This window comes from Urocampus carinirostris, chromosome 3 (assembly GCF_059441175.1).
Source record: "Urocampus carinirostris isolate Australia breed hairy pipefish chromosome 3, RoL_Ucar_1.0, whole genome shotgun sequence".
NCBI lineage: Eukaryota > Metazoa > Chordata > Actinopteri > Syngnathiformes > Syngnathidae > Urocampus > Urocampus carinirostris.
Window position 1 is genome coordinate 52,204,409 of NC_142351.1, and position 22,919 is coordinate 52,227,327.

The window sequence follows — 22,919 nt, forward strand, 5'->3', positions numbered from 1 at the left end:
ATGTTTTTGGAATGTGGGAGGAAACCGGAGTGCCTGGAGGAAACCCACGCAAGCACGGGGAGAACATGCAAACTCCACACAGGGGGTTTGATTTCACGACCTCAGAACTGTGCCGCACACGCGCTAACCACTGCTCCGCCGTGCTGCCACATGCCGACCCATGCGGTAGATTTTATCGCTCACTTTATATCCACGCACGAAACGTCAAAATGTTTAAAAAAAATATGGACTTGTTTAAAACTGGCAAATGTTGACCAAAACGGAAAATCTAATGCTGATATTAGAGCAGTTAATTTACGCGCAAAGATTTAGACTCACTAAAATACTAGTCTCTTTATCATTTAACCCTCCTATGGTCGTCATTTTAAGGACCATCTTTGTACTTTTTTTATACAGCTTACATGGAAATGAATAAAACAACATTTGATATTTTTTCTACTTCTGGGATCAATCTTGGAAAGTCATAAAATTTACATTTAGGGGATTTTTTTCTGGGTTTTTAACAATATAGGGAGGGTCATTTTGTCCCGAAGACAACAGGAGGGTTAAATATGAAAAAAATATATACATTCTTTTTTAATTGAGAAGCTTTTTTAAGGGGCAAAAAAGCGGTAGGTGTTGGCAGTTATGTTATGAATACAGAGTAAAAAGTATATTGTGGGGACTGTTGGGCGAGTAACAATATTGCATATGCAATTTAGGTGTCAAAGATCTGAAAGTGCAACATATGTGCTTCTGGACCTCACAGCAGATTTTGGACCATGTCACCTTTAAGTCATGTCTGCATCCATGACACTGTATTGAAGTGGTCTAAATCATATTTATCCGATAGGACCTCCTCTGTCACGCTTGGTGACCTGTCTTCTTCCACTGCATCTGGACCTGAAAAGCGTGTCAACGCCTACATCAACCAGCCGGCAGAGAGAGGAAGGTGCGTTGTTGCTGTCATGGACTTGCTGGACAAATTTCTACACATTACCTACTGTATGTTTTTTTAATTAATGTTTTGTGTACTTTTACTCGAATTTAAGTGCACTCTGGTCATCCTGGAAGGGGATTACCACTTGTAAGGTAGCTTCTCACGGTTTCTTATTTTCCACGTGTTGAAGTTTTTAGTTTTTCCTTGCTCCCATGCCTGTAAAAGATCAGGGGATGGTGTAGTTGTGACCTGTGCAGTCATTTGAGACATTTTTGTGATTAAGGGCTATACAAATAAATGTGACTTGACTTGACACTGGCCCTCTCTCCTGTGGTGATCTATTCTTAGCCCTATGCTCTTCTCGTTGTATATGCTAACACTAGGGTTAATTATTGCCAGAGACGACCTTTCTTTTAATTGTTATGCAGACGACATACAAATCTGTGAGTAAACCAAACAGTAAAATCAATGTGCTTTGTTTGATTATATTGTTGATTTTAAGCTGTGGTTTGCCCAATTTATTTTTTATTTAAACAAAGACAAAACTCATTATATGGTGTCTAGGGATACTGTGGCGGCCTGCCTCAGCACCCTGTCTCCTGAGTTGAGTTGAACCGTCAGAAACTTTGGTGTGACTTTTGACGATCACCTCAGGTTTGACAAACATATTAACACTGTTGTCAGGACAAACTTCTTTCAGATGCGTCTTCTAGCAAAAGTTAAAATTGTTTTTAAGATGTCCTGACCTAGAGAAATCTATATATGCCTTAATTAGCTCAGGGTTAAATTATTGCAATGCACTTAATGATGGCGTCTCCCAGTCGTCTATCAGTCGCCTTCATTTTTTGCAGAACGCTGCTGCCCGTCTTTTAACCAACACCAGCAGACATGCGCATATCTCTCCCATTCCTAAATCTCTTCATTGGCTCCCCGCCCATTTTAGAACTGATTTAAAACTTTTAATGTTTGTTTTTAAAGCTTTTACAGTTTTGCCCCATCTTATTTTTTCTGAGCTTTTAACTTTTTGCGATCCTGGTAGAATTTTGAGGTCCAAGGACCAACTTGTGCGGGGAGTGCCCAGGGGTGACCGAGCCTTGACTGTTGCCGCCCCCAGTATCTGCAAGCAGCTCCCAGTCGAGTTGTGTCTTATTTCGGAACCTGGGCCGCTTTAAATTCATGCTTAAACCCCAATTCTTCAGGATGGCTTTCATACTCAGTAGTTTGAGGACACTTTTATTTTAATACTATATGATACTGTTGCATTTATTATTCTTATTATTCGTATTCTTCTACTGTTTTTATATCTTCGTATTATTTTTTTGGTTTTCACTGTTATTATTGTAAAACACTTTGGTAAACCGAAAGGATTGTTGTATAGGGTGCATGAATAAAGTGTCAAAAACCAGAACAGGATCAGGACCGAAACGCATGACGTATCTCACACAAGCCTTTTATTTGACAGGAAATGGGGAGACATGCATGTTAGGCAGCGGTCTGGCGTGGAAAGACAGAAAGCCAGAGACCGACGAGAACGATACTAATTGCCCGAGTAGATATCGGACAGATTGGGTCGATACTTGACAGGACGGGACAGACAGGATTGATAATGAAACAGGATATCGAAATGAAACAGGACAAACTAGACGGGAATGAAAACTAGAGAGAATAATAAACTGGAGAGAATAAAAAAAATAGACGGTGACAAAACTTGAAACTAATATTAAGCAGGACAAAAGAAACGGGAACAATATCGGACAGGAATTACCAACAGGAAAACAGGACCGAGTCAGAACCCACATGTTGCGGGGCAGAGGTTCGTTGATGAACTGACACAGAAAAAAATGAGAGCACTGAGCTTAAACAGACGAAAAGCCAATCCGTCAATGAGCCGCAGCTGGCGCCACATAGGCGAGCCAATTGGGCGCCATGGCAACAGTGACATGAAGTACATTTACATGTGAGTTATGAATAAAGTACAACTCAAGTTGATTATTTTTGTCTTGATTGACTTTCTTTGAAGGCAGCATTTAAACGATGGGCAGAACCAATGTATAGTATTTTTAAAACTCTTTTTCTTAATAAAGGACAGAATAGGCTTAAATATCTTGAAAAACGCTACATTAAAATAAATAAATAAAACAAAACAAAAATGTGAACAACGCAGCGTCGGAATTACTCTACTGCCTTGAAATGATTGAGTCAATTTCAGAACCGCTCTCGCCCCTGACCCGCTCTTCTTTTGGTTAGCTCATGTCCCTTGCGGCATAATGGCGGAGTCTGTGAAGGCTCCGGTATATTACTGAAAGAGTATGGTATATAGTGATTATGTTGAACAGCTATTATATATACCCTTACTTTGTTATCATCAACAGGCTCAAGGCATAAGAGAGCGAAGCGGTTGCCTAGGGCCCCGCAACCACTAGGGGGCCCCCAAGAGTGGTTAACTTTTTGGGTCCCCATTGTCTACTTAAAAATACAGCTACAGAAATACAAGAAAAATACTACACAATAACTACAAAACTAAATATCAAATATGGTGCTTGAAACAGGGACCACATGTATCATTTTGCTTTCATTCTGAGAATATAAAAACAGTATAGAATTGCTACAAAAAGACAACTACATTCCTATTATAAAAATACGAAAGAAATATGACAAAAGTAGTACTGTTGAAAAACAACAAACATTTTACTAAAATACTACTAAAATACTGCTTTGGAAGTGCATCAATTATACTTCTAGTGAAATACTACAAAATAGCAAAACAGAATACTATAATATAAAAAACTACTAGAGAAATATTACTATAATACTAGCAAGAAGAAATAGTGCAAATTATACCTATAGCGATACTACAGAAATTCTCCTATGGAAATCTCACAAAAATACTACAAAAAGAAAACTACAGTAACACTATATTACAAATATTATACAGAAATACTACAGATATGCAATAAACATTCTAATAATGAAATACTACAAAATACAAGAGAGATGGTACAAAAATACGACAAAAATAATACTACAGTAATTCTACAAACATACTATAATTATTAAACTACTGTAATAATAAAATATACTAACAAAAATACTACAGACATACAAGAAAAAAATTACTTTCGAAATACAACAATAGTACTACAGAAATAAAAAGATACTACTATGGAAACAATTGAAAATGTTTCTATCGTTGAGTGTTGAGTACCATGTGATGACAGCCTTTGAACGCACATCACGTGCGCGCGCCTCCTCACTGTCCCGGAAGTGCTCGGCGGCGCGCAGCGCGCTCAGGAGCGCGACTTAAACAGGTAAGTTCGTGCACACTCCTTATTTGACACTCGAAAGAAAAAAAGTGTCAAAAAGGAAAAACGAACTAGCAGTTGCTAAAACGGAGACGCCAGAGCCAAACTGTGAGCGGTCACGAAGTAAGTGGAACGTGCCTAATTCGGATTGACTTGGGTTATCTTTTGTTGCCTGCTTGTGTTGACTTTTTCCTGTCTAGTGAGTCTTATGTTGCAAACAATGGGGGCTTGCGCAGTCATATGAAGTCCCTTAGTTGATATGACGATATGTTGCGTGTTTCTACCAAAACTTGAATTTACAATTTTTACAGCCTAATTCTGACGAGAAAGGCTTTGCTATTTCACAAAGTCGTCTTTTTTGCTGCATTCGGTCTAGGTGCTCTGTGTATCTTTTCCGTCATCATCTTTCATAGAATCGTTGATACCGTTTTTTACCCTGTGGATTTGTACTCCTTGGTGTAAGAATATTATTAGACCTTGGGCATTCTTGCGTATTTTGGACTCCTATCTGACTAAAATAGTCAGGAAACCAGCACTGGTGAAATGCAGATTTAGTAGTGTGATACTTCCAGGGTCCATCTTCATCAACCCAATGTTCTGAAAGAAAAAAAGGAGGCGGAGGTGGTGGGTCTGGCATGCATGAGGTTTTCCCCTACCTTGCCAGTCCACGTTTCACTGAGGTCCGTGGCTCTCTTCAGAAACTAAAAAAAATGAGAACGAGATTATCACAAGCAGAGTGTTATTCACAGACACCGGTATCATCTAAAACGCCCATTCCTTGAAGCTGTATGTTAGATAGATAGATAGATAGATAGATAGATAGATACTTTATTCATCCCCGAAGGGAAATTCACTTTTCCAGCAGCATCCCTAAGCTGAGAACAATCGAAAATAACTGAACAATCGAAAATAACACGGGAGCTGCTGGAGTGGCTGCCATTCGTGACGGCGCCGGAGAAACGATTGAATTTGAATCATGTACAAACAAACAAACAATTGAATCATGTACAAGAAACGATTCAATCTGAATCATGTACAAACAAACAAACAATTGAATCATGTACAACAAACAAACAAAATATTTATGTTTCAATAAGTGGAGTGTTAATAAAATGGGGGGAAAATATGTTGTGAGATGCGAAGGAGCTTGAAAAGATGCACTCGTCTCGTGAGTCTGTCATATAACGTTTAGAACATTGTTACCCTTAATAATCTTGGGGGGGGGGTTAATACTACCAAATGATGGTAGGTGCTGGTGTGGTGGAATATTTTACCATGCAACAAACCCATATCAAAAGGGTGTAAGACCCTGACGGGGCCACATTCCCTCACACTCCCTCAACCAACTAAGTCCCAAGGGGCAACCCATTCCCACCAAAGAGCTTGTTGCTTGCAGGCCTCTCTCCATTAGGAAGCCACCAAAAGTAAAAATTGGGGCCGAAAACTGAAATTGAAACACTGGGGAAAAAATAGAACAAAAAGAAATTTTAATTAGAATTTATTTTGCACTGACTTGCTAAAAAAGTACACTACCAAACAACAGAATTACTAGATTACCAAAAGCATATTACTAGAAACCAGTATGCATCCATATCAAGGGACAATTTGGAGTCACCAATCACCCTGCCATGCACATTTTCAGAATGTGGGAGGAAACTGGAGTGTTCAGAAAAAAAAACACGCCGGTACAAGGAAAACATAAAAACTCTGCACAGGGTGGCCAAACTGGTCATCTCTGAACTGAGGCAGACAAGTTAACTAGCCAACCACCGTGCTGCGCGTAGCACTTTGAGCGAACTGGCTCGTAATAATGACAAAAAATCTCTTGTAGCTGCCATAGTACTCAGTCGTTTAAGCTTTTAATGGACAGGGAAGTGAATCTTGACTAGAACACATGAATGGGTGGGAATTGATGATGATAATGATATTGGTGCGGTAGTTATTGCAATCCAATGAGACAAAGGAGTCCAAAGTAGTAGGTTAGCTCTGTCTCGTTGGCATGTAAACATTACCCAAAGTCGAGTGAGAGGGTAACAAAAATGTTAAGGCAGAGGGACCCAAACTCTTTCGTACATGTCTGTTGTTAAAAACTTGGTAAAGCCCCCGTTTTGACAGCCTTTTTCATCTACTTCCTTCCTGTGTTAGACTTGTAGAAGAGGCAGCCGCGTCGTGCGCAAACTTGTCCCAAAGATAAAGCCAGCTTCGCAGGGCTCTCATTGCCTTAGATCAGTGCCCCCTAACCTTTTTTTTAACCACGGACTGGTTGAATATCTGACAATAGGTTAACACCATGGCCCAAGGGCCAAGTCCTAACATCACACTAAAACCCCATGATATGGGTAAGCAACTCTGCACAAAGTCACTGCACCACACTAAAGTCGTTATCATGGTGTTAAACGCAAAATGTCATGTCGCTCCGCGTGCTCAGTAATAAAAAATATAAATTATGTCAGTAGCGGTGTCTGTAAAAACTTTAATTTTCTTTCCGTGCGGCCCAGTGACAAATGACCCGCGGCCCTATACCAGTCTGCGGCTTGGCGGTAAGGGAACACTGACTTAAAGGACCAGAATCACTTGAGAAATGCAGATAATAAAGAGAGCCTACAGATGTCTGCTGGGTTATGCACCCATTTTTTTGGGGTGTAAAGAACTGCTTGGATTTTTCCCCCTTAGAAACTTCTGCAATCGGATACTGCAGCTCTTTATGTGGCTGTCTACGTGGAAGCATTTTTGCTATTTTGGGAAATGTCTCGTAGTGATCTTTGTATTTTTAGCATAGAGCCCAAAAGAGGACATTTATCTTTCCAAAGAGTTTGAGATAAGAGAAAAACTTGTGTTCAGCACTTGTATTTTTAGCTCTTGGCAGGCTTTAAAATAGCAGCCAATGTCTTCAAGTGGTTTACTTTGCTTTGATCTGAAAGTACACTTATCTTGCTATTCATGGGCCCTTTCTTTCCAAACTATTGCCAAAAATATTTTTATATATTACCTTTCATCCAGTTTTTGGTGCATATCTTTGTTCAAGGGTAATGCCTTCAAAGATAGAAGGGTTTCACAGGCCTGATTTCCAGGAAGAGGCGCACTACACACGAGCTGTCGAACAGAAATTCAAATCGAAAATCATTACCGAAGGGGCCATCCCATAAAATACAGATAAGTTAATTGGGATAATTCTGTTTGTCAAGGCGTCTTTTATGGAGGTCCAAAGTCGAAAGTTTATCCCAAGGGACTTTTGGTCCTCATTTGCATTTCACTGAAATCAGGCGCAATGCAACTTAGGTTGGATGTATATTTCTGATGCTGCAGGCAGCAGACCTCATATAATTTTGTCAATTGGAAATCAAAACATTCTTTCTCAACTAAACTACTTGGATGAAAATATGAACTACATTTGCAAGTCTGTTTTCTTTTCTGTCGTCCCGGACTAAAAAGGAGACTAAAAAAGAGGTGACTGTTGCATGTGGGCCTGTGACCGCACTAGAAACTGAATGAATATCTTAACAGTAGTTTACTTTTTCTTATATTGCTGAAAATGTGCACATTGGCAGCATATAGTGGTTACATCACTTCACTGTTTGTGGCAAGTCATGAAACGAAAGTGACATTCGTGCTTCAACATAAACGTTGAGTTGACTTTCACGTGAGTGTGATTGTGAGGCATAGGTGCAAGCCAGAGCACCAAGCAAATACGGATCTTCCGTATTTGTTGCCTGGGTTACTCTGCGGAAATGTCACCTACAACACGTACGGCAGGTTATGTGTGTACGCCACTCATTGTTTGACTTGGTGTGAGCTACTCCTGAACAGCTCATTACTTGGTTCTAAATCACACTTGATTCTCATGTTGCCTATTTTAATGGGTTGTCATGAACTTCATTTGTGCTACTATATAGTTCTAATACTGAGGATAATGTCAATTATTATAATCACAAATCTATGTTTTGGTCTTTAATAAATGATCTGTGGAAAAACAGTTTTCAACAATTACTGTATTCAAAATCAGAAATTGAATTCAGCCAGGCAAAGCAATTGCGTTTTTAAGATACACTTCCTTATTTAGTGTCTCAGCAAACCGGCAACAATGTTAAATGTCATTTTCTAAAATTAAACATAGGCCTCGGCAATACAGCCTAAAAATAAAATATTTTGGATAGGGTTTATTTGAAGTTGTCCCAACTGACTTATTTGTATGCATTGATTTAAAAAAAAATTGTACTGATTTAAAAATGAATGCACTCTACGCCAAAAAAATCATACGATAATAAGTTATTTTGAGAAGTGAAACTTTGTACACCAAACCTATTCATAGCTTTGAATAACTTGCTTAAATTTCTCAATTACTTGTTAGACGCTATGGTTTGATATTCGGCACTGTTTTTGAGTAGTTAAACATACCCACCCACGATTTCATGAATTCGAAAAAGTTCAGATTAAGGATTTTTAGAATGACTGATTAATTAAATTTATTTGATTAATTGCCTCAATCTGACGTTGACTTGGTCTTATTTTCTGAAGAATGTTTCGTGTAACGCTTTTTGGTTTATTGATTTGAAACCGATAGCTTCACCAAAAACATTTGTCGAGCCCATTGAGATTTATTTGTAATAAAGAGCTATACAAATGAATGTCAATTGACTTGACATGAATCAGTACATTAAAATAGTCACGTTTTTTTAAGATTTGTGGATTCCTGCTGAGTGCCTTTGGCATTGGCTTTATGAACAGTTTCTTTGGGGGAGTCTTAATTGAAGACAATTGGTTATAAAAAGGCGAAAACATCTGCAACAAGTTTAGAGTAAAATAAGTGAACCCATCAAAACTGAAAGCAAGAAAGGTGCTTATAACCGTAGGCCCATACGTAAGCTTGGCTCTAGAAGTCTGACAAGAAGTTCCATAAAAACATCAAGTAGGAGGAAGTTGTTAATGAGTCAGCCGCTGTGTGTAGACTTGATTGAATCATCAGCTTTGGCCTATCATTAGGAGCTCCTAGCAGGCTGGAACTTCCTGTCACGCGGGAGCCGTAACACAAGATGATGTATACACCCCTATAAAAGCGACTATGGCTTCTGATCTTCAGTTCTTTTCTTCCATTGAATCATTTTTTGCGGCAGGCAGGCGTACAGTTTTGCCATGGCTAGCCGGGATCCCGTCAACCCTTCACACGCCGCTTTTGAAGGCTTCGTCCAAGCGCAAGATTTCAAAGACGTCCAGCGGCGCTTTCGGGAGCTCTGTCAGCTGCTGGACGTCCGTCGGAAGGACTCTGCCGGCTTCTACCGCCAGCTAAAGGAGCGGCTCAACTACTGGCGGGCCAAAGCCTTGTGGGCCAAGCTGGACAAGAGGGCTTCGCACCCGGACTACCAGCAGGGGAAGGTGTGCGCTGGCAACAAGGTGAGGACTTCTCTGCCACGAACGGCAGGTACAACCTGGACAACTTTCTGAAGCCGCGATGGCTAACACTTCATGGCCTTGTTTGCTGAGTTCAGTCTGGAATGAAAAAAAAGATTGGTTTGTTTTTTGTGTATCTGCCAATACTGAGATAGATAGATAGATAGATACTTTATTCATCCCCGAAGGGAAATTCACATTTCCAGCAGCATCCCAGAGCTGAGAACAGTACAATAATAAAGACAAAAGAATACAATATACAAATACCCAGTGTGACGTGCAAATGCCCACTGTAGCGTGTTATATAGAGTAACTAAATAGTGCTACACAAAATACATATTGCAGTAAGATTCGGTAATATCTAATGTAGGTGGTGTGGTTTAATGTGGGCCTTTACTCTGCTGGGTGGAGTTAAAGAGCCTCATGGCATGAGGAAGAAAAGATCTCTTCAATCTGTCCGTAGTACAAGACAGTGACAGCAGTCTGTCGCTGAGACTGCTCTTCTGTCTGGAGATAATGCTGTGTAGTGGATGCGATGGATGGTCCATGATTGACCTCAGCTTTTTCGTCTCTCAGCTACTGTTGTTAGGCTGTCCAGCTCTTTGCCCACAACAGAGCTCGCTTTCCTAGCCAGTTTATTGAGACGAGAGGCATCCTTCTTCTTGACGCTGCCTCCCCAACACGCTGCCGCATAGAAGAGGGCGCTTGCCACTACTGTCTCATAGAATATTTTCAGGAGCTTTTTGCAGATGTTGAAGGAGGCCAGCCTTCTGAGGAAGTAAAGTTGGCTTTGCCCTTTCCTACATAGAGCTTCTGTGTTGGCAGTCCAGTCCAGTTTGTTGTCCAGCTGCACACCCAGGTATTTGTAGGTCTGGACAAATTCTACACATTCTCCCTTGATGGTTACAGGAACCGGGTGAGTTCTGGTTCTCCTGAAGTCCACCACCATCTCTCTGGTCTTGGTGGTGTTTAGGTGCAGGTGGTTTGCGTCGCTCCATCAGACAAAGTCCTGAATCAATTTCCTGTACTCCTCCTCCTGCCCGTTTCTGATACATCCCACGATCGCAGTGTCGTCGGCAAACTTTTGCACATGGCAGGACTCAGAGTTGTACTTAAAGTCCGATGTATATAGAGTGAATAGGAACGGAGAGAGAACGGTCCCCTGCGGAGATCCTGTGCTGCTAACCACAGTGTCCGATGTACAGCCCCCCTGTTTCACATACTGGGGTCTGCCTGTCAGGTAGTCAGTAATCCATTCTACAAGGTGTGAGCTAACTCCCATCTCTGTCAGTTTCCTACTCAGTAGCAGAGGCTGTATGGTATTGAAGGCACTGGAGAAGTCCAAAAATGTAATCCTCACAGCCCCCTTCGCCCTATCCAGGTGAGAGAGGGATCGGTGTAACATGTATACTATAGCATCCTCCACTCCCACCTTCTCCTGGTAAGCAAATTGCAGTTGGTCGATGGCGTGACGGACCTGAGTCTTGATTAATAAGCATACATGAAGACATTAATTTTTACATGTTTCGTTTTTATATTTATCCATAAATCATTTGCTGTGAAGTATTTTCCGCACTGTAAGGCAGATGTACCAAAAATAGTCTTGTGAAATTTCTTTCATATGTTTGATGCATCAGACTATGAGGCGCATGGAATTGAAATTAGAGTAAAAATAAAAAAATACCGTATTTGTGTATTGATTGATCAGTCTGAATATAGATAGATAGATACTTTATTCATCCCCGTAGGGAAATTCACACTTCCAGCAGTCTACCCTGTTGTTTATTAACAGATGAACATGATGCCCTTGGGGTGCTTGTAGCGAAGTGGATGACGTCACGCCAGTCCAAAATTTCGACATCCCTGCGGCAGATGGAAAACTTTTCTTTGTGAAAATCCAGGGATACACCACCTCGTGTTAGCAAGTCCGCCTCCTCTCCGATTCTCCCCGATTTTCGTGTCTCTGTTTAGCAGCGTATGTGTCATATGTCACTTATCACAGTCGCATAACATTGGATGCTATGGAAGTTTACCAACCCCTGGTTAAGTTGGTTGACAAAGGCGAGATATGAGCTTATATTTAATCAGAAACGAGAATAAATTAAAAAAAACAAAACTGGAAACGATGGTGTTTGTATTACAGAATCTTGGTCAATACCACACTTACGAATACAAAGAGGAAGGCAGCAGGAAAGAATGCACTGGTGAGATATGATACACAGGCCACTGACGCCACTTGGCTGCCGCCAGCTCTGCCAACATTCTGATTGCTAGGGTTTATGTTTCTTTACCTCAAACCGGTAGAAACGGGTGCAATAATTCAAACAGAAAATGTGGACGCTTTCTTGAGTACATGATATCAAGGAATTTTAGTTGATTTACTTGTTTCAAACTTTCCCCAAAAAGAGCAACACACTTACTCTCACAATTTGGATTTAGCGCCCTCTCTTGTGCGAGTAAGAAAAAACACCTAAAAGCAAACAAGATCCATGGTAAGAGGACAACGTGAAAGTTGGAGTGATTTGATTTTGCCTATGTTCCTGCTCAGAGCCTCCGCTTGGAAAATGCTGGTTTACTTCTGATTCCGATATCTGAGAAGAATATCCGCTGGCTCGAGAGCGTTTGAGGTCTATACAAATAAATGGGACCTAATTTGTAGCATGAAGCACAATTGTGTTTTGCTACAATTGTTGTTGTATAATATTTTAAATCTAACCAGATGTCAGCAGCTAAGTTTTGATTATTTGTCTGTCGCAGTGCCTGATTGTGGGCGCCGGGCCGTGCGGGCTGAGGACGGCCATCGAACTGACGTTGCTGGGTGCTCAGGTTATTGTGTTAGAAAAGCGCCAATCTTTGTCCAGAAACAATGTCGTCCATCTCTGGCCCTTCACCATCTATGACCTCCGCGGCCTCGGCGCCAAGAAATTCTACGGAAAATTCTGCACCGGCTCTCTGGATCACATCAGTGAGTTGCCGCTGGTGTAGGGCTGATATACTCTAACTGGGGAGGAAATAGTTAATACAATTAGTTATTTTCAAGGAGAACCTATAAAGCTCGAGATAAATAAGCATTCAGGCCCTTAAAGGGACAGTGTGTAATATTTGGCATCGTTTACCAGTAAAAAACAAAAAACAAAAAAACATCCATTTATGAAAATAACAATATTGATTTGAATCATAAACAACAATGCATGAATGACTGTCTCATGTATACATGTTTTTTGGTAAATACTTGTAGCTTAAGAAATTTGCGTTTCTTGTACATAACACATACCTCACCTAGAGGGAGCTGAGAGTTGTCTGCCATATTACTGCTATGGATACCCAAATAAAACGAATTTCTCGTGAAAGGCTTGGATAAACAAATAAAAGATACTGGTAAGATTTGGTAATTTTGAGCCTCTGTAGTTTTTTTCCCCCTTGTGCTATATAGCACTCGATTTTGGTCGTACTACACAACAGAACGTCATTTAGCAGTCAAATTGTGACTTTTCTTTTTTTTTTCTTTTTTTGTAATTTATCAATCAAACCAAAATTCGTATTTTTAGTTTTCTCTTTAGACATACAGTATAATCGTAAGAATTATTCATCTAATGAAATGCATTTTTACTCGAATTCCTTGAGATATTAAATTTGCTTATTTTTATAATAAGTAAAACTTTACATTGTAAAACGTTTCATTTTCTTTACATGTCGCAGGCTGCGGGATTGTGGTCGGCGGACTAAGAACTTCCCTTGGCAGTAGTTTGGATACCCCTGGTTCAGTGTTTTCATTTGATGTCATATTCTGTTTTCTCTTGAATTTTTTGGGCAGTACAATTTATAAAGGTTTTTATGCGTTCCGAGCCAATTCATTTTCTTTAACTCATACGTTACCAACTATAGCCACCAAAATTTCAATTGACTGTAGCTGAACCTACCCAGAATAAGATGAGGCTCACTTTCGATTGTACCAAAACAGCCATCCATCCATTACCTTCACTGCTTATCCTCCGTAAGGTCGTGGGGGCGCTGGAGCCCATCTTCGGGGCAGTTTCTGATAATTTTCACATTCTTTCAAGATCATAAAGACCGTTTGTTCTGTAGGCATTCGTCAGCTGCAGTTGATTCTTTTAAAAGTGGCACTCGTGCTTGGGGTGGAGGTTCACACCGGAGTGGAGTTCCAGGGTCTGCTGGAACCTTCTGAAGACAAAGGTACCCTCACCTTTTCGTTGACTTAACAGCATTAGCTGTACTAAAGGCCTACTTAGCTTATTTTTCCTTTGAATTCAACTTGACAGGATGGACGGCCAAGCTACTGCCCGACTCTCACCCCTCTTCAAACTTTCAGTTTGATGTTTTCATTTCTGCCGGCGGAGGGAAGTTTGTTCCTGACGGTGAGCTCATCCATACGCTGCGGTCCCCTATTAACTGTCCATACCCCAAATCGTCGTGGTCACGGTCCTGCTCGCTAATCGTGTTTTTGGCTCACACTGGGCCGGGCAGGCTTCAAGCACAAGGAGCTGAGGGGCAAGCTAGCCATCGGTATTACGGCCAATTTCGTCAACGGGAACACAGCAGCAGAGGCCCAAGTGGCTGAGATCAGCGGTGTTGCCCGCATCTACAATCAGAAGTTTTTCCAGGACCTGCTGACTGAAACTGGTATGGACGAAAGGAGGAAAAAATGGCATTGTTGATAGAAGTCGTGATTAGTAAGTGCAGTCTTCAATCTTGGTACTCCTAACCTCAAGTGTACGCAACTAAAAAACTTCAAAAAGAGAAATATCCTGCGATTTTAAGCTTTTTGAGAATGAACTACTGGCATAAAATGAATATAATTTCTCTTTGATGCAATTGGTAGCCCTTTTCTTTGGGACAGTGTGTAATATTTAGTGTCTCCTAGTGGTCCAAAAAAACTGTCATTCAGTGAAAAAACATTGATTTGAATATTAGGCAAAATACATGAACTATAATACCAATGTTAATTTTCAAAAATAAAAACCGTAGGTACATTTTTAAAAATGTATTTTACATAATGGTATCCCTACCTAGAGGTACACTGTGCTATGTGACATTGGTTTTCGCTTGCGGAAGTCTTCAGTGCCTTCAAATGGTCAACTATTGCACACTAAGGCCTTAAGCGGAAATTGTGTATTATAAAGCGCCTCCTACTAGTAAAAACTTCTTTTATAAAAAAGAAACAGAATTGGTTCGAATGATATGCAAAAAAAACTGACATTATCATATATTTTAAAAAAATACTCGCTACATTGACTGTTTTTCATCGGGAATTGTAATGTTAAAAAGGTTTAAAAGTTTTAGAATGTTAAATCTGCCTGATGGTTCTCCCTCAAGGTTGGCTGTGTCATTTGAGGTGTTTTCCGATGAGGCGGCAGACGTCACCATTCTGCCTGCAACTAGGCGGGCAAAAACGCGGATGAATTCACTCATTTGTGGAAAATGCACACTTGTTTATTTTGTAACTTTTGGAACAGACAACATTTCATCTCATACAACTTGATTCACAACATGTTTCTCAACGTCACTGCTGTTACAACATTGGTGCTCATTGATAAAGCGATAGTATCCTTTAGTGGTAGTTAACAACACTTACATTTAAATCACACCAAACCTCGAGCATTCAATGGGGGGAAAGCGTGGTTTGGATTTGAATGAATACTTGGGGGGGACAACGTTATTCTATTAACATCCATGAGCACGACGGGAAACATGACCACATTCCGTGTGACATCACGTGTCCTCTTCTGCGCATGCGGACCAGTTGTGGTGTTCACGCAGGAGATCAAGTCGTATAAAAGTGGCATTTATTTGGAAATGTTAACGATCTCACAAAAACATCGAATTTCACCCAAAAATCGCGATTGAGCATTAAACTCTGTGTGAACCTATCCAAAGTCAATTGGAATGAGGGCCTAGGGCTGGACTGAGATATGTTTTTCAAATTACACATACAGTCTCATGAACCTAATTGAAGCTACCAAAAACCCAACAAATATATTCCAATAGGATGAGCTAACTAAAGCAACAAATCTCATTATCATCTCAGGGGCTTTTGAAAACCTTTTCCCTCTGGCCTTGACTTAGACATCTGTGACCTAAAAGGATGTCGCAGTCGCAACTCCTCAACGCTTGGAATGGTATTCCACTCACTGTGCTGTTCTTTCTCCAGGGATCGATTTGGAGAACATTGTATATTACAAAGACGACACCCACTATTTTGTCATGACCGCCAAAAAGAGCAGCTTGCTGAAGAAAGGCGTTATCAAGCAGGTGCCACCTCCATTCTCGCTTCTTTGCGGACACTTTGACATGTTACCCTGTATTAGGACTTGAACGACGCAACTGATCTGCTGGCACCGGCCAATGTGGACCAAGAGTTGCTGCGGCGCTTTGCCCGTGAAGCTGCCCGCTTTTCCACGGGTGGGCAACTGCCTGAGCTGGAGTTTGCCCTCAACCACGCCCGCCTGCCGGACGTGGCAGTCTTTGACTTCACGTGCATGCAGCGGGCAGAGAACGCCTCTTTGGTCCGTGAACGCAGAGGACGCCGGCTGCTGACGGGGCTGGTCGGAGATTGCCTGGTGGAGGTGACACACTCATTTTTTTGATGTGGCTTTTGTCGATGTTTGTGCCTGCTTATCTTCTTGTATCTTGACATCATCTAACGACCGCAAATGCCCTCGTCTAAATTGTTACTACACGTCATGGACGACTTTACAGGGACAAGACACTCTGGTTTTTTGACATAGGAGCCGTCATGCGAATATTTGTTAGCTTATGAAAAGTGTCAGAGCCTTCCACGGTGGTGACACTGAGCTCAACCCTGTTTGCTTTACATCATCATCATCAAACAAAATTGACAGCTCAGCTCGTAATAGCCGTTGAAGCTCTTCTTTCTTTTTTTTTTAAACTGTTTTTCTATACAAAAATAAAATAAAATCTCTTCCCAAACAAACTCAAAACAGACAGGGGAAAAGCGCAGTTTAAAAGCAGCATACTTACCTAGGAGTGCGCTGCAAAGTATTATAAATACAAAAGCATTACAGATTCTGCTTAGGATAAAAAGTTACCAAAGTCATCCCATCAGTCATTATTTACATTCAACCCGTTTTAACTCCGGCATTTTTTAACATGCTATCATCAGTGTTTGCCGAACATTAATTACTGGGCTACCCCAAAGCTTGTGTCTCAAAATATTTCATGGACAGGTCATGAGTCCAGTCTTTAGTATTTTGAAATAAGATGTGTCCATGTCGGGCATCACAGTTCTGTCTCCAAGAAGACACAGTCTCTGTTCTTGACCTTTTTCCATTTATGTACTGTGAAATATTATTGTCAGCCTGGTAACCCCCTCCCTGTCCAGTGCCTCACTAAGCACCTATGGAAAAACAACAACTAATTAGTTGTGATTGCTTCAGCAAGGCACAACTACATTGCCAAGTGCTGTAAGTAACATTTAGTTGTCCCAGAGCTTTTGGAGTAGCCCAACGATTCATATACCAAAAATTCCAGCCCGATCAGGACTTCCCTGCGACGATACGGATAAGCGATACGAGTCCCCATCCGGAATAATGGGTTTTGAGTATTAGCGATGAGAGGTTGAAGCTATGCTTACTCATGCTAGCTCTAGAAACTATTGGTGACGAGTTGGGCTGGCGCAGCCAGCTCAAGTATTAGCGATGAGAGGTTGAAGCTATGCCTTCTCATGCTAGCTCTAGAAACTATTGGTGACGCCAGCCCAAGTATTAGCGCAAGCTGGCTGTAAACACTGTCCGCAATGGGTTGGGCTGGCACAGCCAGCCCAAGTATTAGCGCAAGCTAGCTGTAAACACTGTGGGCAATGCTAACTTCTTCATGCCCAAAAATCTTGGGAATGGCTCTATTGTAACTTCTTCATATTTGCAAATTATGCTAATGTATCATGTCGATGAGTTATGCTAATGGGTACATACTAAAAAGTGATGCTAACGGCTAAATGCTAACTTCTTTATGCTAAAAAATTTTGGTAATGGATATATTTTAACGACTTCATATTTACAATGTATGATAATGGGTACATGTTGATGAGTTATCCTAACAGATACATGCTAAAAAGTGATGTTAACAGCTAAATGCTAACTTTTTCATGCTAAATAATTTTGGTAATGGCAATATTGTTACGACTTCATATTTACAAATTATGCTAATGGACTCATGTTAATGAGTTATGCTATTGGGTACATGCTAAAAAGTGATGCTAACGGCTAAATGCTAACTTCTTAATGCTAAAAAAATTCTGAAATGGCAATATATTAATGACTTCACATTTACAAATTATGCTAATGGACTAATGGGGGGGGGGGGGGGGGCGCGGAGTCCCCCCACAGAACCAAGTAAAAAATACAAATACATCTCTCTGAGTTAAAAACTTTATGCTAACTCATAATGCTAACAACTCAACGCTACCGGTTCTCTATCAACATCTGCCAGATCAATCACAACTCTTACAATTGCCGCGGGAATTGTCTAGGACTACTTAAAATCTGCATCCGACAATAACACATGAGTTGTTAACGTTTTTCTGATAGTAATTTTGTTTTTGTTTTTCCTGTTAAGAAGCTAATATACAAAATAATTTTATTCATTTTAAGTGTTATTTCAATGGGAAGTGTATTTGCTTAAATTAAAAGATAATTTCATAAATTTTATGAATCATGTCCCATAGAGTCAGCTTTTATTTATTTTTTGATATTTTTCTATTAAGATAAGTTATTATGGAATTTGTTTTGCTCATTTTAAGTCTAGTATTTTGATAACATATATTTTTTATTTATTCAAAATGTATGACCCAAGATTATCAGCCACATCAAATTATTGTGATAATTGTATTTAACTTTTATAAATTGGAGAAACTTTGAAAAAAAATGTAGAATTGAAAATTGTTTATTATCAGCCAATGGATTAAAATGTAAATTTAACTCTCGAGGCATTTCACACAGGCTATCAGTAACCGTAGTGGTGGCTAGCTTGACTAACGCAAAATTTGGATGCAACTCAGCCAAACTCACACTACAAAGTTGCACATATTTCACAATGTAATTTCAATATTCTTATGTTTGACATTCTAATATGTGCTTATGCGCTCTAGCTGCCACAAAAGGTGTGCATGGCTCAGCTGACTTTTACAAATAAGTGTGCTTAGTAAGCTTAGCTAGCAGGTCAGTGGTCAGCCGCAATGGGCAATTTTAGCTGTTGTAAGGCAACATGCAACTTGATGCGCTTTACTGCTGTCATGTCAGAATTTTTTTTCCCCAGTATGATTACAAAAAAAACTAATATTCTGCCAAAATATGAATTTTGTTGATATATTTTTTTTATACACGGAAGTAAAAATACATTTAAAAACAATAACTTTTTAATAAACCTTTTGAGGTACCATTTAGAGAACGATGTCGGTGTTTCCCGATGAGAAAATGCGTTCCATTTTTTTTGTGGCGTGTTGGAAATTGCTTATTGCAAACTGCCAGCTGCGCTCCACATCTCTCACTTTTTATACTGTCTACTTGCTAACAAAATGAGCTAGCATCCTTTTACTTGCAATGGTAAAAGAAAAGGGCCAAGTCGTTTATTTGCACATTAGAATGTAACTTTTGTTGTCCCATGCAGCCCTTCTGGCCGCTGGGCACGGGTATTGCTCGCGGATTCCTGGCATCTTTGGATACTGCTTGGATGGTAAGGAGTTGGGGCTCAGGGTCACCCATTCTCAAGATTTTGGCTGAGCGGTGAGTGCCAGGCAACTTAAAACACAAAATCTAAAGACAAAGCTTGAGTGATGCTTGTCCTGCGTTGTCCTCGTAGGGAGAGCGTCTACCAGGCCCTGTCCCAGACCACACCGGAGAACACCAGCAAAGACTATGCCGCTTACAGCATCGACCCCAAAACACGTTATGTCAGAATCAACATGGCTGCTATCCACACCAACCAGGTCACATTTTTTTGTACTTACAGTTTTACTCTAACGCTGAAATCTGTTATTCCTTAGGCTTTCGTATATCTTCTCGCTGTGGATATTTCAAGAGGTTTTTGAGGTCATACTTGTTACAAAAAATTTAATAATCACTCCATGACAACCAGAGTTTGAAAATTTGTGAAAAAAATGTTCTTCGATAAATAAAGGAAATAACTGTTCGATCCACAGTTTAGAGCTTTTGGCCATTTTGTAATTTTATGTTCTCACTAAAATCACTTTCAATATTGTGTTTTGTTCCAATTACTCGTTTATGGGAATTCCAGCACAAACTTGTATTGGAAAGAGCCCCCTTTCCCATCTCATGAAATAGTGTTGTGATGCGAACGGTGTTGATCATGTAAAACACATTTAAAAAAAGTAGTAGATGGTGGACGTCATACATCTAGAACATAATTGGAGATGGCACAGATTATTGGAAAGTTCCAATCCAGCAGTGGGCTCTTAGCTGGTAGGACTTGAATAAGGCATAGTTTTTCTTGATAATATGTGTCTCCCACAAAATAAGAATTATTTTATAAGATATTTTGTATTGCCTCAAATATTAAATCTAATCTTTTACTGCTTATAGTTTTTAGTTTTTGTTAATACTATAGAATCACAGGACATTCTGGAATTCAGATCTAAATACCAGAAACCGTCTGGATCAGCCTTGTCCAAAGTCCGGGATGGGGCCAGATTATGGGCCGTGATCACATTTTTACTGGCTGCAACCTCTGTCATAAAATTAACAATATGTGGCCCGCCAGTAATGTTGATTGCAGTATAAACTAAATTTGTACCTGAAAGAAATTCACCATTTCACCAGTTGATGGCAGTCGCTCTTTGGCCCCCTTGCCCTTGGATTTCTGTGGAAATTTTAGCCCACCCCATTTCCGACATGGCGACTGTAAATTAAAAGAAAGAAAAGTATATAAAGAAAAGTTGACTGTTAAGGCCACCATTACCAGGACAAGTTAAAATTGGAGCATTATTTCACAGAAATCCAAAACAACTGTGTGTGCCTAATTTGCCAAGAGACTATGGCTGTTTTCAATGAATATATTATCAAAAGGGACTGCCAGACAACACAGGCTGATTACTAAAAGCAACTGTAAACAAAAGGTGTGAAAAGGTGAAGCAACTGGAAGCCGTTTTACAGCATAACAGGGCTTTTTCAAGAGACCCCGCGAGTCTGTCAAATGAAAATGCTACAAAGGCGAGCTACGAGGTCATGACGCTGATCGCCAAGCACTGCAAACCTTTTACAGAGTGTGAATTTATTAAAGACTGTTCAAAGAATGCCAGGCTGAATAATTGGCCCTAAATCATTTTCAGTGAACTAAATCTGGACAACTTTCGGAAAAGTTTGGACACCGCTGGTCAAGATAGACTAAAAAAAAAAACCTGATATCTACACTTTTGCTCATATTGTTCAGCTCTATGTAGAATTAAATTTTTGCTCACGTTTTATTATAAATTACAAATTTATTTACAAAATTGAATTTATCTGCTATTATACAAAATACAATTAAAAAAAAAAGCGTTCCGTACCGAAGTTTCTCTACGCAATCATTAAGAAGTGCTGTTGATGTTTCCAGTTTTGCAGCTTCTTAATGGTGCTGTGGCTCTTTACAGGTGCAGCACCTTTACATCGTCGATTCCTCCAATACATCAAGCCGCAAGCATAACAGCATCCAGCGTTCGTATTCCCGCCAAGGTGTGCATGCGTCAACCAACAGTGTAATCTCACAGTCAAACTGATCATACCATGCCACCATTTAGATTCCGGTGGCGGTTTCGAAGACTTGTTGAAATGGTGCCAGAAATACACGGCAGGCTACAGCGGCGTTGAAGTAAAAAATTTCACCTCTTCATGGCGGTCAGGGCTGGCGCTTTGTGCATTGATCCACCACTTCCATCCTCAGCTCATGTAAGTTCAGTTGCTCGCCGTACTTGAGTTGGCAATGCTGACACTTCTTTGGCTTTTTCTTGCAGCAACATGAAGGCCCTAAAAGCATCCGACTGTGTCAGCAATCAGCAGTTGGCCTTCAGCCTCTTAGAGAAGGAGCTGGGCATCCTGCCAGTTATTTCGGCTGACGGCGGCCACATCGACAGACTCTCCATGGTTCTCTACCTCACACAGATTAAAGACGCCTTTACTATGCCCATGCCAGGTGAACAGTTTTTCAAAATAATAATTAGAATTGTATTTTTTTGTCATCGATAACAACGTGTGAACATGGAGTCCGAGGAGATTAGATATAGCACTCCAGAATAAAAACGTAACAAAGACTTAAAAGGGAAAAAAAGAATAAAAAGAATGTCGGGATAAAAATGAGCAAACATATTTACAAGGTAGTGCTTGGAGATTCGCCTAAGTTTTAGTGCATCGTAATAATAGTGAAATTAACAATAGTGCAGTAACATTTAGTAGCAACAAAATTCCCAAATAAGTAGCTACATGACATATGAATACCCTTTTTTCCATGGAATGCCTTTTCAGTACAACTTGTAAGATATATATATTTCGTAGTCTTGGCACATGTTTAGGATGCTAATGGCCCTTGGGAAGAAGCTGTTTTTGAGCATGCTAGCGATTGTTTTAAGGGATTTGTAGGACCTACTAGAGGGCAACATGTTAAAGAGGTGGTGACCAGGATAAGAGTGTAATAGCCGTATTTTATTTTTCTTTCAGGCTAGCAGAGATCGTAAAAAACACTACTATTACTACACAACTACCCTATATTATTACATTGAGTGCGTGGGTCTTAAAAAAAGACTATTAAAATACAAGCCATGTCTCTTTTTCAGTGTAAATGTTTGAATTACATTTTCCACATGTTTAAATGTAACATGTCAATGCATGAATTTAATTTTGCTGACTAAATGGATATATCAAGCACAAATTATTTCTTTTAAAAATTGAACTGCAGTAAAACACTTTTTTTCGTTTTATAAAACAAATACTTTTAAGATGTTATGATTGCTGGTGCAGATACTGTTCCGTTTCACATTCATATCCTAAACAAAAACGTAAGCTCCCTAAATTTTTACAACCTATACATTTAAATATCTTCAATGTTTACAAACCATACCTTTATGCAAAGCAAAAAGAGAAGGAAGCAACTCATGCCACTAAAACACATGTAATTTGACTCTTTCTGTCCAATGGTTGCATTCAGATTTTGCATTTCTGAAATCTGTATTGGTGAATCTTACCTTTGAAAAATTGAATTATGTTTTTGTCTTGCTTAGTCAGACCAATATTACAAAACTGGAATTCAAAACTGCTTCTCTTATTCCATTGAAACATGCGCTGTTTCTTTAA

The 22,919-nt window shown here is 39.9% G+C and overlaps 1 protein-coding gene across 2 annotated transcripts in view; it reads left to right on the forward strand.

The window, feature by feature from the left end:
* The first annotated feature begins 4,135 nt into the window (after positions 1–4,135).
* The window catches only part of mical1 (microtubule associated monooxygenase, calponin and LIM domain containing 1), a 37,246-nt gene continuing 18,462 nt past the window's right edge, over positions 4,136–22,919 (forward strand). Inside the window, exons 1-13 of one of the 2 annotated variants that reach the window (XM_088332368.1) lie at positions 4,136–4,227; positions 9,333–9,609; positions 12,364–12,571; positions 13,693–13,800; positions 13,887–13,982; positions 14,092–14,247; positions 15,776–15,876; positions 15,933–16,190; positions 19,249–19,364; positions 19,441–19,567; positions 21,227–21,308; positions 21,374–21,521; positions 21,587–21,765. In XM_088332368.1, coding sequence (XP_088188494.1) covers positions 9,352–9,609; positions 12,364–12,571; positions 13,693–13,800; positions 13,887–13,982; positions 14,092–14,247; positions 15,776–15,876; positions 15,933–16,190; positions 19,249–19,364; positions 19,441–19,567; positions 21,227–21,308; positions 21,374–21,521; positions 21,587–21,765 — 1,837 coding nt within the window. In that variant the 5' untranslated portion in view covers positions 4,136–4,227; positions 9,333–9,351. Of the gene's footprint in view, positions 4,345–9,332; positions 9,610–12,363; positions 12,572–13,692; positions 13,801–13,886; positions 13,983–14,091; positions 14,248–15,775; positions 15,877–15,932; positions 16,191–19,248; positions 19,365–19,440; positions 19,568–21,226; positions 21,309–21,373; positions 21,522–21,586; positions 21,766–22,919 lie in introns of both variants that reach the window. The other variant, XM_088332367.1, reaches the window with a different exon arrangement.